Source organism: Phragmites australis, chromosome 6 (genome assembly GCF_958298935.1).
Source record: "Phragmites australis chromosome 6, lpPhrAust1.1, whole genome shotgun sequence".
Classification (NCBI taxonomy): Eukaryota; Viridiplantae; Streptophyta; class Magnoliopsida; order Poales; family Poaceae; genus Phragmites; species Phragmites australis.
In genome coordinates, this window is record NC_084926.1 from 37,503,412 (window position 1) to 37,518,481 (window position 15,070).

General features: G+C 40.8%; 1 protein-coding gene across 1 annotated transcript; it reads right to left on the minus strand.

Moving 5' to 3' along the window:
* Positions 1-7,776: 7,776 nt before the first annotated feature.
* LOC133922359 (actin-related protein 2/3 complex subunit 3) lies at positions 7,777-13,922 on the minus strand. The gene is made up of 4 exons (XM_062367656.1): positions 13,700-13,922; positions 8,689-8,797; positions 8,323-8,592; positions 7,777-8,115 (listed from the first exon to the last, which is right to left on the minus strand). The coding sequence occupies exons 1-4, from the start codon at positions 13,700-13,702 to the stop codon at positions 7,973-7,975; spliced, it is 525 nt and encodes a 174-aa protein (XP_062223640.1). The 5' UTR covers positions 13,703-13,922; the 3' UTR covers positions 7,777-7,972.
* Between the last annotated feature and the right edge of the window lie 1,148 nt (positions 13,923-15,070).

Consider the following 15,070-nt stretch of genomic DNA (forward strand, 5'->3'; position numbering starts at 1 on the left):
TAAGTCAGCTAATGATTGAGACAGTTGGCTCAATTGTGTGAAAACAAGTGTTTTAATAGTAACACATTTTTTTCGTTGTAAGGTGCAAGTTCTGACTGTATGATTTTCCCCTAGTCATGTGCACAACATAGGATAGCTCATGGTTGTTGAGTCAGATTCTGAGAGCTCATGCAAGCCATTATCAATACTCCTAGGTCCTAGCTTTTTTTTGAAAGAATTACAAATGAAGGGAACTCTGTTGACTTCTGATTGATTACACGTAAAACTACAAATGTTACAAAATGTTGAAAGTTCCCTGAAGAAATGCATGTATGCTAACTATGATTTCTTTAGTTGGGGATCCAGGTGTTTAGTTTCAGTTATGTTGGTGACTAGGTAGAGGTGGTCAAATGGGCAGCTCGGTCTAACATGGCACGAGCCCATTTAGGCATGATCTGGCTAGATCCATTACTTAAATGGGTCGTGTCGTACTATCCCACGTGCCACGACGCCAGCTCAGGCATGGCTCACTTAGGATTGTGCCGTGTCGTGCCATCATGCAGCATGGTAGGTCCAATGTTATTTTTTTTGCCCGTCAGTCCAGTAACACATGAAAATCGGAAAAAAACATCAAAAACTAACATATGTGGGTTAATCGAACCTACGATCTACCTACGATCTTGTACATAGGAGATAAATATTCTACCACTATGATATGCATCTCTTTGTGTATTAGAGATAAACAAATTATATAAATCCTTATAAAAATAGAAAAACTTAAATGGATCGGCAACCACAGCTCCGGCCCAAGCACGGCCTGCCTAGCCTTACCGTGCCGACCTGACCCATTTACTCTCGTGACGTGCCGTGCCTAGACCAAGCTATTTTTTCCATGCCTCGAGCTGGCTCATTAAACCTGGTTGTTATGCTTGTGATTGGGCCAGCACTAGTGAGAACTAGTCACTCAAGGATGTGTGATGCATGAGATGTCCGTAAAATTAGGGATTTTGGTTCAAAGGCGTGAAGCTCAGGCTTGCCAAATTTTTGGTTAATTAAAATTGATAGGTATTTGGCACACAATTAATCTGAAATTAGCAAACTTCCATTCACGTTTACATTCTTCGCATTATAATTCATTGTTCTTGCCAAATTCCTGTCAAATCATGGCAAGCAATTTCATGACCTAGTTGCCAACAAACCAAGCAGCCCCTCAGTTTTAATATGGATACTTTGCCTTTTGTTTTGACTGTTGCTGAATGTAAGAGCAACATTTTTATTTTATTTTATTTTTTAAAGTGGAACTTTATTAATTTTCATCGTTACATCAAGATGATACAAATGCATAAAAGTTTACCCTCGGTCTATACATAACTATGATACATACAACCAGGATTTTAGCAACAACAAACGGAAACATAAGACCCAAAACTAACAACTGTCTAGCAAGAAAGAAATACTTCTCCTCGACCTTGGTAAAATCGATCAGGCTTAGATCTGGAGTCTAAACTGACATTCAAACTGGGTAAAGAGCTACCTAGCCGCCCACTCTAGTCACGTATATGTTGTAGTAACCATCTCGCGTTTCTCCTGCCGATGTAGTACATAGCACGAATGGAGCCCATGTGTACAAGTAAAGATAACATGTAAATGAGACACATATTTTCTCTTGTTAAAAATAATATTATTTCTGCATAGCAATAGTAACTAACAAAACATGGCCATCGTCGCTAAAATATTAGCCTTGCAAGTATTTACTAAGACCCCGAAGCCAATTCCTAAACATGTTTTGACCACTTTATGGTTAGTAAAGATTTGATATTACCTAGACTATTAGCTATGTAGAACGCACGAAATAACAATAAAAAAGAGGTGCTTATTTGTCTCTGATTTATAAAAAAATAACACTTCTGATCATAATGCCATTGTCTTTTATTTAAGTTGTCCTTTGTTAATATAACATCATTATTTAAATACCAAAGGAATATTTTAATTTTTAGAAAAAATTTAATTTCCACATTTGACTATTTTAGATTGGTTTATCCTCTTTTATTAGGGCCCTATATAAAAAGCTAACTGTGAACCGTTCAATTTTGTTTAAGCTCCATTTGAACTTATCTCAGTACCCTATCAAAGTGATGTTTTCGAGACGTGCCGTCAATTCATTCCACTCAATCATTTTTGGGCCAGTTAGGTCTCGTCTGAAAGAGATATTTGTGGGGCATGCGCTTTTGCTACATAGGCTTGTTTATTTCGCACAATGTTATAGAGTGAAGGAAATTGGACTCTGAGGTGAGTTGCCTGACCAGATGTCCTCCTAAAATTTAATTTTAGATCCATGCTTTATATCAAAAGTACCATATTAGAATAGGATACTTTTAACTTTCATTAGTCCGGCTCAGAAGTGCGAGTCACCTGGTTTTCTTTCGACTTGCGATAGAGGTTTTGTTCCCATATATTTGTTTCAAAGAAGTTCTTGCCAAGTTCACTCCTCCGTCAGTAACTTATATAGCCAGTTACATAGGAGAGAAGTGTTTTGGATATCAAGGTCATTTATTCCTAGTCTACTCAGGTCTTTGGGTTTACACAGGACTTTCCATTTTGCCAGACGGTACTTTTTTTTTAACTATTGCTTTGCCAATTGAATCTTGATTGAAGGTAATTGATTTTTTTTAAACCCCACATATAATTTAAGAAAAAGACATCATATATGTGAATAGACTATTAAAGACTGAGTTAAAAAGTACCGGTCTGCCACCCACAGTTAATATTTGGCCTTCCAGGGAAGGAAGAGCAACATTTTCATGAAACAGCACTATGAAAGTAATCTCCGTAGTTACGATACGAAGCAGTCCTGTATTTTCACCGAAATAAAAAAAGACAGATCAGCAGCATCGAGAACAGTACAAAGCTCTATTTTTTTACTTAATGCCACTTCTTTTTCAGTTCATGAAATGACCATGCCATGCTCTTCCTTTGCCGCAAAGGTCAATTACATGCTTTTGATGTGATTTCGTGTGAGTAGCCCTTCTGACATCAGTCAGCCATATAGTTTGGGCATAGTAATGCAAGAAAACTGCAAAGCAAAATAGTCTTGTCAAACTAATTGAAGCAGTAGGATTCCAGTGTTTCAGAAATACAACAAGTAATAAGATCTTTTCAGTACCTTCTCCATCTATTGCAAATTGCAACGCATTATCCCATCTTCATTAACATCATTTTTTCCAAACATATGCAGGAAAGCGAAATGTGGGTGGGTTAAACTCCAGAGCATTTTTATGGTTGTATACTTGTATATATTATAAAATCTCTCAATCAAAACTTGCGCACAAACTGAGCTGAGTTTGGCATGGTTGCATTGTGGCTGCACTGGGGTAACTTGCATTGGATCAAACGGGGTCCTTGTAAGTGGTGGGAAAATAGCTTCTGCTGATGAATCATCAATCAAAAGAGGGATAACCAGTAGAGATTTGTAGAGTGAACCAGCTGAAATTGAGTAATGTTTGTCTGAAATATTTGTCCTCCACACGAGAAGGAACCATACAACCAATTTTTTTTTTCTCGCCATGTTTGAAGGTGTAAAGAAGGTTTCTAGAAAGAAGAAAAAAAAAGATGTGAGTAAGTTCAGTGGCTGCCTAACTGAAGTCTTTAGCATTTGTCGGTTAGCATGATTTGGTCAATTGCATGAAAGATTTGATTGCCCGACATGTTATGTTGCTTTTCGGCACCCAAAAGCAGCTCAACCTGGCACTTTGGTAATTCTTAAAAGAATAAGATGCATATCAGGTTATTCACAGCTTGAAAGGGCATGGAATGAGAGAAGATCTATGAGGATGTTCCACGTCGAAGCATAATATCAACAGACATCTTCACATGAAAAGGAACATTATTCATATCGCCCACCAATTGCATGTTCATGCAAAATATTTGGGAAATAATTGTGTAGTGTCTTATGTTAGTGTTTCTTTTAATAAGCTTACTTGTTGTACTAGCAACAATATTGAAGGAAAGAATATATGTGCAAAAAGGTTTACCTTTTTGGATCAGATAAGAATAGGGACCATTCTGTTGTCATGTGCAACCTAAAACAGTCCTGATTTGGAAGCATATCCGGGCAGCATATCCAAATCCTGTTTCCTAATGTCTGCTATCTCTCTATATATGCATATACTTGGTAAGGTACAACACAAGGCAAGAAGAAGATTGGGAAAGAAGAAATTTTTTAATATAGTGCAATTAACAACAGAATAAGGGTGATAAGTCAAACACAGTGGGCTAATCAGGGTGAGAATCACAGTGCAATTCTCCTCTGGAATGGAGGCTGATGACACTAGCAGGATCTGTCAACAGTGCTACTGCCATCCTTGCCAAAGGAGAATTGCCCTGCCATTCAGAATTAACCCTGCTTTGATCTCACACTGTGTTTCAAGAGATAGCTACTATTTCTTGGCATGTAGAAGAATGCATGAGGTAGTTGTACATAGATCTTCCAAAAGCTTCTGTTTTTCTGAGTGCACTCAGTTGCAGTTCCTATCATGTCAGTACTTTCTGACAGACGTGATTTTTGTCGGGCACACTCTGTTCTTGAATTCTTGATAAACACAGAATAACACTCTGCGCTCTTCAAAACTCATTGGCCATACAACAAAACTAAGATACTGATTTTCTTCAAACACTTTATATTGCAGGGCTTTACATTTGAGAAGGTGCCCGATGCCAGAGTTGGAAAACATGTAGCGCTGAGGTGTGCTCCGCCAAATTCAACGAATATCAGAAACTTCCATCACGGTATATTGGTATTCAAGTCTTTCATATATTTGAACAGTGGAGTTGTTCATTTTATTTTTAACGTTGCTGAAAATGGAGGAGATTAGTAATTTGGCAGCCTGAGGTATACATTCAGGAAAGGAGGCATGGTCCTACCCCTAGGCTGGCTTTGCTATCTTCAAGAGCTTATACCTTGCATATCTTCAGCTTGTCACTTATAAAGTTATTATCAGTTAAGAAAAATAACGCTAGTTGTGACAGTTTTGCGGAAATGTGTTACGATCCACGGTCACAGATGCAATTCACGATCACACAGGTTCACTTTACTGGATTCGAATGGAAGGTTTAGAGTGGCACAAAGTCCGGTTTGGGAAGGAAGAAAGGAAGAAGAGAGGAAAAGTTCGGATGCGTGTTTGTTCTTCAGACAGCCAGCGCCAGCTCAGGTCTCCTGATATAGCTGGTTCCCGCCTGCCCGCACGGTCTCATTGGGCCCACTGCGAACTCGATTGGGCTGGCGACGTCGCTTCTCCCTCTTCTGGGCCTCGATCTCATCTCTTGTTTGGCCTGCCTCACTATCGTTCAGCCTTGGCGCCACAGAAACACAACCTTCCTGTGATTTGTGATAAGCTAAAGTTCTGTTTAGTATTACCTATTGCCTGACATGCATGTAATAGCTTCCCTCGCCTAATTAAGTGTTGCCCCCAACCCTCCAAAAAAAAATTTTAAAAAATAAACAGGAACCGACTCGTGACCCTGACTCGATAGCCCCGCGGAGTGATTTTTACACCTGAACTCAACCCCACTATGTCTGAAACCCATGGGGCCTCCGATCTGGCCCACTGCCATACTTGCCACGCCCAGCACTTCATGAAAAATAAAATCTTCATGTGCAATATAATCAGCAGTAGTTTGCATAAATGACACAGAACATGCATGCTAACAAGTGCTGAGTACTGCATGTGAAAAATGTGATGTGCAAATTCCAGAAAATAAAATTGCAAATGAAAGAGTGTGCTGAAATTAAAAAAAATACTTAGTTGCTGCTGAATGACTAGCTGAACACAAGAAACATAGTGAAGAGGAACAACTTGCTTGTACATTTGCATGATAGTCATCATTTTTTTTACTTTGGTTGCAATAGTGCAGCACACCATGGCCAAGTAAGCATATACAACATGGTAAAGAAGCATATACCTTGTTGGTAACCTTCATCTATCACAAATATAATTAATTAGACAATCTGATCACTCATTACAAATCAAAACAACTGTTGAACGCCTCCCCAGAATCGAAACCCCCGGCAATAACCTCTCGCTGGCAACGTCGGCCGTAAACTTTCCAAATTTTAGTCGACTGTAATCTAGGAAAGATGTAATTTTATATATTACTCGTCATAAACTGGGCTGCTTGGTTGAATGCCAAACTTAGCTGTAGTTGTCTTAGGCATGTTCAGGAAGTGTTTAGTTCTAGCCACAGTTTAGGCATGCTAATCAATAAAGCTCACGTTTACCTCTAAAACGAAAAGATAAAAAACGCAAACTATCCTATGCCTCCTGCCCAGGACCTCCTATAGGTAATTGGCCCACGGCCGGTCTCCTCCTTCTTCCCCACCCCGCTGTAGCATCTTCCTCCACCATTGGTCCTCCTCCCTTCTTCCCGGTGCAGCTGCTGCTGTTCCTCTTCTTCCTCGCACCAACCTTCTTCTCTTCTCCTTCTTCTTCTCTAGCATCATGCCACCACCCCATCATTCTTCTCCATCTCTGGTGGCTCCCTGCCACCGGATTTGTGCCCACCATCCTCTCCCTCACTAACCAGTTTTGCCAAGGCCACCACCGACCAACTTTCTTCCCCAGGTCTCCCTCTAGAGCCAAAGCTTATGAACCACCAAACCCATAGCCTGAAACCCTAACCTGAACCCTATTCTTGCCGAAGACGACAAGCTCACCGGCGCCCCCAACCCTAACCGTAATCGTGAGGTGGAGGAAGCAGCGCCCCACTCAGGAAGATGGGGAGGAGGAAGCATGCGCGGCCATTCGATTCCACCTCGCCACGAATCTCAAAGCTATAGGATTTCCCTCCTGCCCCTCCCTCCCTACGAAAGAATCAAATGCACGCTGCTAAACTTGCATGCTTTCTTCAGGAACAGCTTTGACGAGCATCAAATGGGAAGATCCATGAGAACCTTCTATGACAAAGCATAATATCTGGAGCCATCGCATGCACGAAAAATAATTATGTTTCAAGAATTATTCGTGCCAAACTAGCTTTCATCTTTCCCTTTTATGTTCTCTCTTTTTCGAGAGGAAAAAAGTTGATTCTTCCTATACCAAATCAACTGCTACGAGCTTAAAGCATTGACCCATTCACTCAAAAAGCTTAAGCATATGAAGGTGCATTTCTGATCTCGCTTTCTGATCTTTGCAGCATATGAACATGCATCTTTTGGTAACCTATGACGAAACATCAGATTTCCAATACTATAAATAAATCTCGTTAATCAGCAGTTCCCGAGCTCTTATAGTTATATTGTAGACCAGTATTAAGAACTGCAAGATGGGCAAGGAGATTACCATGGACAATTAATAATTATTACTCCCTCTGTTCTATTATGTTTGTAATTTTAGCATTGGGCACAAGTATTAATAAAAGGTCTATCTCTCTACTGAAGTTATGTCTTTTCCTACCTCATTAAATTAGTTTGTATTTGTCTTCTCATCCAATGGACAAAGGAGTAAAGTCTAGTAAAGTGTACCGTACATTAAATAAGATAGAGACATGTAGGCATGTCTCTTCTTAAAATCCTGTAACTGCAAAAAAAAAAAAAAAAAAAAAAAAAAAGAACACTTTCGAAGAGATAACACTGCAAACAAAAAAGAACAGAGGGAGTACGTAAATGTCACATTTGCTGTAGGTACTGGATTTAGTAAATTTGTACAAAATGTTATCTTGCCTTAGATATATCATCGGAAGACACGCCCAATTTTACGTTATAGACTCCAGAGATAAAATGGGGAAAAAATAAGGAAGACAACATAACAGCTGGAATTTCCTTCAGTTCAACATTGCAAGAAATGATTTTGGGCATCCTATCCATCATCTCATCAAAATATTTGGCTTCCCACTCCAGATGTAGAATGAATATTTTTCTTTGGGAAATACTTCAGGTAATCATAAGAAATAACTAGGGTTTCTACAAACAGCTATAACCTGTTTCTGAAAATGCCTACGTCTAAAGGATGACAATGTTCATGAACTTCCTCTTTGCAAAAGCCAACCACCATTTGTTAGGAAAACCATTAGCTCTGTATGCACAGTTGAGCAGTCTTCCACTTGTCTCCTCCCTTATCTGCTTCAAATAATTCCTCAGCAGTTCTGCATTCGCACAGAGAAATGCCAAATTGTCAATTTACCATCTCAATCCATGGGAGGAACATTTACTAACCTAACTAGTCTACAATGTAACGAAAATCCTACTTAGGTGAAATAATGGGTAACAACTTGTTACTTCTATATTGAGAAGACTTGTTTAATTCAATAAAAGCATATGCATATGCAATTGAAGTAGATGATACTGTATACCTGCTTCCTCCTGGGATTGGGGGAGAGTGAAAAGTCCAGGGAAAGGAAATCCTGGTTCCCCAGGCACAGGAACTTTCTCCAAGCCCAGATTAATGATTGCCTTAGTCCCAACAGCAAGTGTTCGGCAGCCTTCTAGTCTTTTCAAGGCAATGTTGATGTAAAATGTCAGATAGATCAGTAACTTGTCTGCTGGGCTTTTCACGTGGAAATTTTTGAAGAAAACATTTGCTCGAAAGAAAGTTATGGCTTCATCAACTATGTCCGCTTTATCTGTAACAGAACCAACATAAAAAGGAAGTTCAGCATGTTCTTGTAGTGGTGGAAGCACACGTACATCATCAAGTGTGTTCAGTGTTGACAGAGTACCTGGGTCGGAGGCTGGGGCTGGGCCCTTTATATGAGTTTTTAGTGGAAGCAAAGGACACCCACAAGCTTTGGTGATCCCATCATCATCAACAAAACTAGAGTGATAAACCTGCCCACAAGGATTGAATTCATGCAGTGATTATTATTCTTTCTTAAAACCATACGGTATTTAGATATCACCAGTTAATCAGAACCACAACAGACCTAACATAATAAGTACGGAAAAACCATGAGAAAAGGTGATAAGCCCATTTGGATGCCACCACCCATCTAAAGCAATTAAACCCATGAAAGGTTTCATTACTCAATTTCTGTAAGCAGAGCCAGCCATACATTAGCAAGGAAGCGGTCTGGAAATTTATTCATCTATTTCCGTTATATTTGCGTCCATTTCTTCTTTACTCATAGCTAAATTTTGTACAAATTAACGGTTTACAATTAGTATATTTTAAATGGCTAATAGTAAGTCTTGCTCATGAATTTAACGCTGGCCACAGATTGGCGCAAGATTGATTCTTAATCCACGGGAAAACACATCAGACAAGGAATCTTTAAGCGAAAACATTCCAATCTTATAGACCGAATCCTAAACCCAAAACTCAAACCTCGTCGCGCCACGTCATCCTTTTGGCTAGAACCATCTGATGGGAGAAAGCACTGACAGAGCTGGCGACGGCAGAGGGAAAAATCTGGAGAGCTCGCTCTCTCTCGATCCCCAGCCACAAATGCCACGTCTGCCTCCCATCGCTGCACACTAGCCCTCGCCACCGACTTCTCCTCCTCCTCGCGCGAAGACTGTCGGCCCCACTGGCTTCTCCCTTTCACGTAGCCCGCCAGAGGATTTGGAGAGCAGGAGCGTGCCCGGTCGTCGTCGCCACCCCCCTCCTCCTCCGCTTCCGCGCTTCGCGACGGCGAGATCCCTCACCACCCCACCCTGGATTCCATTGAGAAGATCGTTGAGGACTTCACCATGGACCTCGCCATCAACCCCTTCTCCTCCAGCACCCGCCTCCGATGAGTCAGCCTCTCACATCGCGTCCCCCCTCACCCTACCTCGGATTTGCGCTCGGATGTAACATGGGGTGCGTGGCCGATGCTTCACAGGACATAATGCCGTTCGAATCCCCAACAGATTTTAGAGCTATCTCTTCATTTCAATCTCGGTAACGACCTATATAAGGAGAGGCTTGATCGATCTGTAGGAGGGCGCGCAGCGGGGAGATGGGGCGGAGCCCTGGCCGCCGCCTCCGATGATGTCGCCGCTCCTGGACGGGGAGATGGGCGAACGCCAGTGCCGCTGCTATTGATGATCGCCGGCTCACCGTGCCGCCCTGTGATTGGTCTTTGTTCCGCCGCCGACGAGCACTATCACCATGACACGGCCTCTGAGCCTGCGCCGGCGTGAGGTTCCCTACTGCTGTCGCCACCCATGGAGGCACAGATGAGAAGAGGGCCGAAGCCCCGCTGCCGCTCACGATGGTGGGCTTGCACGTCGTCCCGAGGTGCTGCCAACGTCCATGGAGAGACTGGATCCCATGCTCACTGTCGTCGAGGTATGTGCGTCGTGGGTGCATGGCTTCTAGCCGCGCCGGCGTTAAGTTTGTGGTGCCTCTGCCGTGGGTGCATGGCTTCCAGCCGCGCCAGCGTCGAGCTTGTGTTCTTTTCCCGACCGTGCGTACCCTTGCTCACGTGTGCGCGCATCAAGTCGCGTGCATATTTCCGACCGTGCCACTGAGTTGGCCGCCAACGTGTGTCTCCACCGTGGATGAATGGTTTCTAGCCACGCCAGCGTTGAGGTTTTGTTTGCTTCCGGCCGTGCATGCCCCTGCTGCTGTTCGCGTGCATCAAGTCGCATGCGTATCTCCGGCGTGCTGCTGAGTTGGCCACCGTCGTGCTGCTGTGTGAGTGCTATCCCTGGCTATTGCCTGTGTCGCTGTGTTGCTCCGGCCATCGAGCCGTCGAGATGTGCTCCACTCCGGTCGGCCTCATTACCGTGGCTATCGAGATGTGCTCCGGCTGATTTGATCGCTGTTGAGATGTTATAATCTGTGTTGGTTTCTTATGCCGTGATCACTGAGGTACTCCGGCGCAGCGACCTGACGTCATGCCGTCAAGACGTCTATGCCGTTGTGCACGTGTTCCTATATGAGATGTGCGTATTGCTGGTATGCGTTGAGCTCCCACAAGATTGGTCTGTTTCCTGACTTGGTGATGTGCTACTTGCTATTATTACAAGATGTATGCAATGCCAGCTCTTTCGTAAATGATGCTTCTTTCAAAGGCTAACATGGTTATAATTAATGAAGTACATCTGTGCAGATTTGCAAGATGCACACTTTGATTGAAAAAATTTGATGAAAAAAATAGTATGAATGACCATGAGGATAGTGGTATCGGACGAAATCTGATTGTAAATTTTGTTTACCTTTTCTCATCCAGAGTGAATAATGCATATGTCAAGTGTGCGAGTGTATTTTGGTTCAACTATGGTATGTTTGGGCTGATTGGTCTTTGAATATTAGCTTATAAATTATTCATATATTTTTTGAAGATATTTTCTGTATTAAAATGCCAAAACATCATACATGAGAATTTCATCCATGCTATAAAGCAATAGTAACTCTATCTAGGACTTTGCCTGCTACTTGAATAGTTCGATGGTAAAATTTTAGTGCATGATAATATCAATGGTATGATCTCTGCCTTTGTACAATAGTGGCCTCTTCAGCTGCCTTTCTAAAATGCTTAGTGGAGTCTCTTCCACTAACACATGCTAATCTTCGCTTTGGATACAGTTCGATTACAAACTACTGGAGAGAGATCCACTGCAGCTTGAAGGTTTCTAATTTTAATCATACAAGTGTCAGGTCCTCCTTCTCTGTTTAAAAAATAAGACACACAGCCAATAAGACAACTATTCAAGAAAGGGACCAGCAATTATTCAGAAACTATTACAAACAAACCTCAAGCACTTTCAGTGCAGATAGGACATGTGTTTTCAATGTGAGGTGGTATGCATAACAACATCATTTCATTCCCAGGAATTTCCCTTGCTTATATAGCTATGAAATTGAAATTAGGCTTCCAGAACAAGATGACTTATGGTAAAAGCATTTCAGGTGAGCAAACATACCTTTTTCCTCTACTATTACGTTAAATACTTTTTTTAAAAAACGTGAATTCTAATGGTTGGTTGAGATGAAATGGTTACCTGTTTACGTCATGATCTGTAGCCTATATCTCTTCACTTTTAGTTTAAGTTATTGATCATGCCAGGCACAGAGTGGAATTTTAGCATTTGTTGTTGAATGAAAATTTCATGTTTATAAATTGAGTGCCAAAAGTTTCATTTGTAGTGATCTTTTTCTACCAGTTATCAAATAATAGGCATTGGCATATATCTTTTGTTTATGGGATGCTTCTTATCTGACAAAATTCCATTATTTATTGTAGATTCATTCAAAAGAAAACTAATAATGCTAACACATCGTTTTTGTGACATCTCTATTAAACGGTATATTGGTTCTTATCTGTGAACTATTTCCTCAATAATGATTATCAATCAGCAGTATTTTAGTTTTATTTCCTCTCTTCTTACATTGTTCCATTGTTGAGAAAACCCATAAGTATTGCTAGAGTCGGCACTGCAGCTCAAAGTAGCTGTAATTTCATTTGGTCAGAATTAATTCTATTATCCTCCCTACGTATTCATTTAGAACATATTGTGTCATCTACCCTCATAAAATTAACCTCTGTCGATAAATGATCTCGATTTTCAAAGACATGTGTTCATTTTCTGATTTTTAAGTAATGCTTAAACATCCAAAATTTTGATACAATTGTATGAAAAGTTGAAAAACATCAGTCTATGATTGGATTAATATCTGCATTGCCATCATTGAAGAACTAGTGCGCACATCCATGCATGGCTATCTCACTGAATTTAAATAAAAACTGTGTGTGAGCACGTACTAGTGTACTACATTAGTAATCATGCTCTGCGCAGGAAGCTATCAAGCAGTTTTTTTAAAACAATAGATAGAGATTTGTTATTGATTCATTGGAGATAGAGAAAGGTAATTTTGTACAGGTTCGTGTAGAAACATTGTCAGTATAGCTTTACCTTTCAATATAGCTTTACTATATAAAACTTCAATGTCTACAAACAGCATTGATCTCTGCCTTATCTTCTAATGGGAAGTTAACCCATTGTACTAATCAGTGCATGGCAAATTAATACGATTATACCCCTTCATTGAGTTCAGCTTAATTTCCTAATATAGTTTAAGTGTTGAACTTTAAGGGATAAGAGTTCAAGTTAGGAGTATCTACATTGAAAACCGGAGCCAGCCTTTGAAGGGGCAATTCTTTTTTGCTTATAGAATCAGAATCACAAATAATTCTCAGAGCCCTGTTCAACTTCTCAGAAGATATTAGATTTTAACTGATGGAAATGGAAGGACGGAGAATATTCGGTTAGAGTGTATTGTAATACCAAATAAGGCTTACTAACAGATGATCATAGCACCCATCTGTTTCTTATCCTTTCCACCAACACAGAATAAAAAGCACAGCTTACTTTCACCAATACATTTACGGACAGGCATATGGCCCTGGAAACAAATTAGGCCCGCTAGACAAGGAAAAAAGTATCACACAATGGACTAAATACACTGGCCATATGACGCTGCATCAGAGGTTCTGAGCGCGGCAAGGCCGCGCTGTTGTTCTAGTACCAAGACTATTCAGGTGCTCACACACGCATCAACAGAGCAATCTCTAATCAGACCATCCATCCACAAAGACTAATAGCTACGCACTACTCAGATCCTACGAATAACACGTACTTCCGGGAAGACAAGAAAAAAAATCTCCCAAATAGGTGGATCCGAACTGGTCGTGTTAGTGATCGAAGGTATAGGTCACTGAAGCGTCGACCAGAGGAACCAGATCGGCTAATCAAGGCGGGTTCTTGCCATGGGTGGGACGAGAGATGAAGGAAGATGCGCACCATTTTGTCGGTCCGAACCAGGAGAAGCCGACGCTTCTCAAAGGCCGCGCCGGCGATCAGTGCGGCCCGGCGGCGGCGCAGGCAATTCCCCGAGCTGCAGCAGGTGGATCAACCCTGGCGCCCGTGGCCGGAGAGGAGAGGAATCTGGAAACTTTCCTCTCTGGAGTCTGGAGACGAGGATTGAGGAATGGAGGAGGTCTGGAGGTGTAATTTTTCTGTATGCTAGGGTCTTTTGTGCATAAATAGCAACGGTATATCCGCCTATCCGGAATTCCGGAGGAATATTTTTTTTAGCCCTTTTAAAACTAATATTTCAACAACTAGGTAAATGCCCATGCTCAACAACTGATGACATATGACCCCCGACCAGCAAAAAATTGATCAAATACAATCTAGTTGATAAATACTTCCATAAAATTTTACTCCTCTCTTACTGATATATATAAGATCACCTATATCAATAACATATAGGTCAAGATTGCATTTTATCAAAGCGCAATCAACTTAGATTGCATTTGGTCGATTTTTCCCAACCTTCAATGAATTTGGTTTTCACCGTATTCAGAGTGCGACCGTATTTCGGTCCGAATTAAATTCAAATTTCAAAAAATTGATAAAAATTGTTTGATTTCTACTGAATTTCACTAAATTCATACCGATATTCACAAGTTTCGTAGAATTTGCCGACCATCGTATTTTGATGGCCAAATGAATTGGTGAACCCTTCCCCAAACACGTTAAGCTATTGTTGCCTAGCTCGACTCGTGCTATGTCCTCGTCTTTGCCAATTTATCATGAATCCAATGGGATTTACCCTCACTTATGGCCCTATTTGGCATGTTTCGGCTTAAAAAATTTTAGATCTAAATATTCTTAGCTTCAAAAAATTATAAGCTGAAGATGTGGGTACATCGAGAGATGTTAGGAAAGTTACTTTATTTTTATTTTAATCTAAAAATAAAAAATTAAATTAATTTATCTTAATCTACAAATATAAAATCTAATATATATTGTACATTTCTGATGCTCAAGCTCCATTATATTTTCGGTTCGGATTCGTATTATCTAACGTTGTGATAATCTAAGTCTAGATAAATAGTACATTACCATTATTTACTGTAATGATTTAATATAGCAAAATACTATAGTAAATTTATAATTTATGAAGTTACTTCGCTCCCAAATCTAACGGGAAGGCTAATGTTATGGTGTTCAGCGGTATGTCCAATCATGCTCAGAGAATACGAATCCTTTCGGTTCAGCAGTATGTCCAATCATGCTCTGATTGCGTATTGTCATTATGTGACGTCACTCGCGGGAAAGGGTGTGGGCCCACTTGGGTTGTGACGAGAGGCAGACTCGATGACAAAT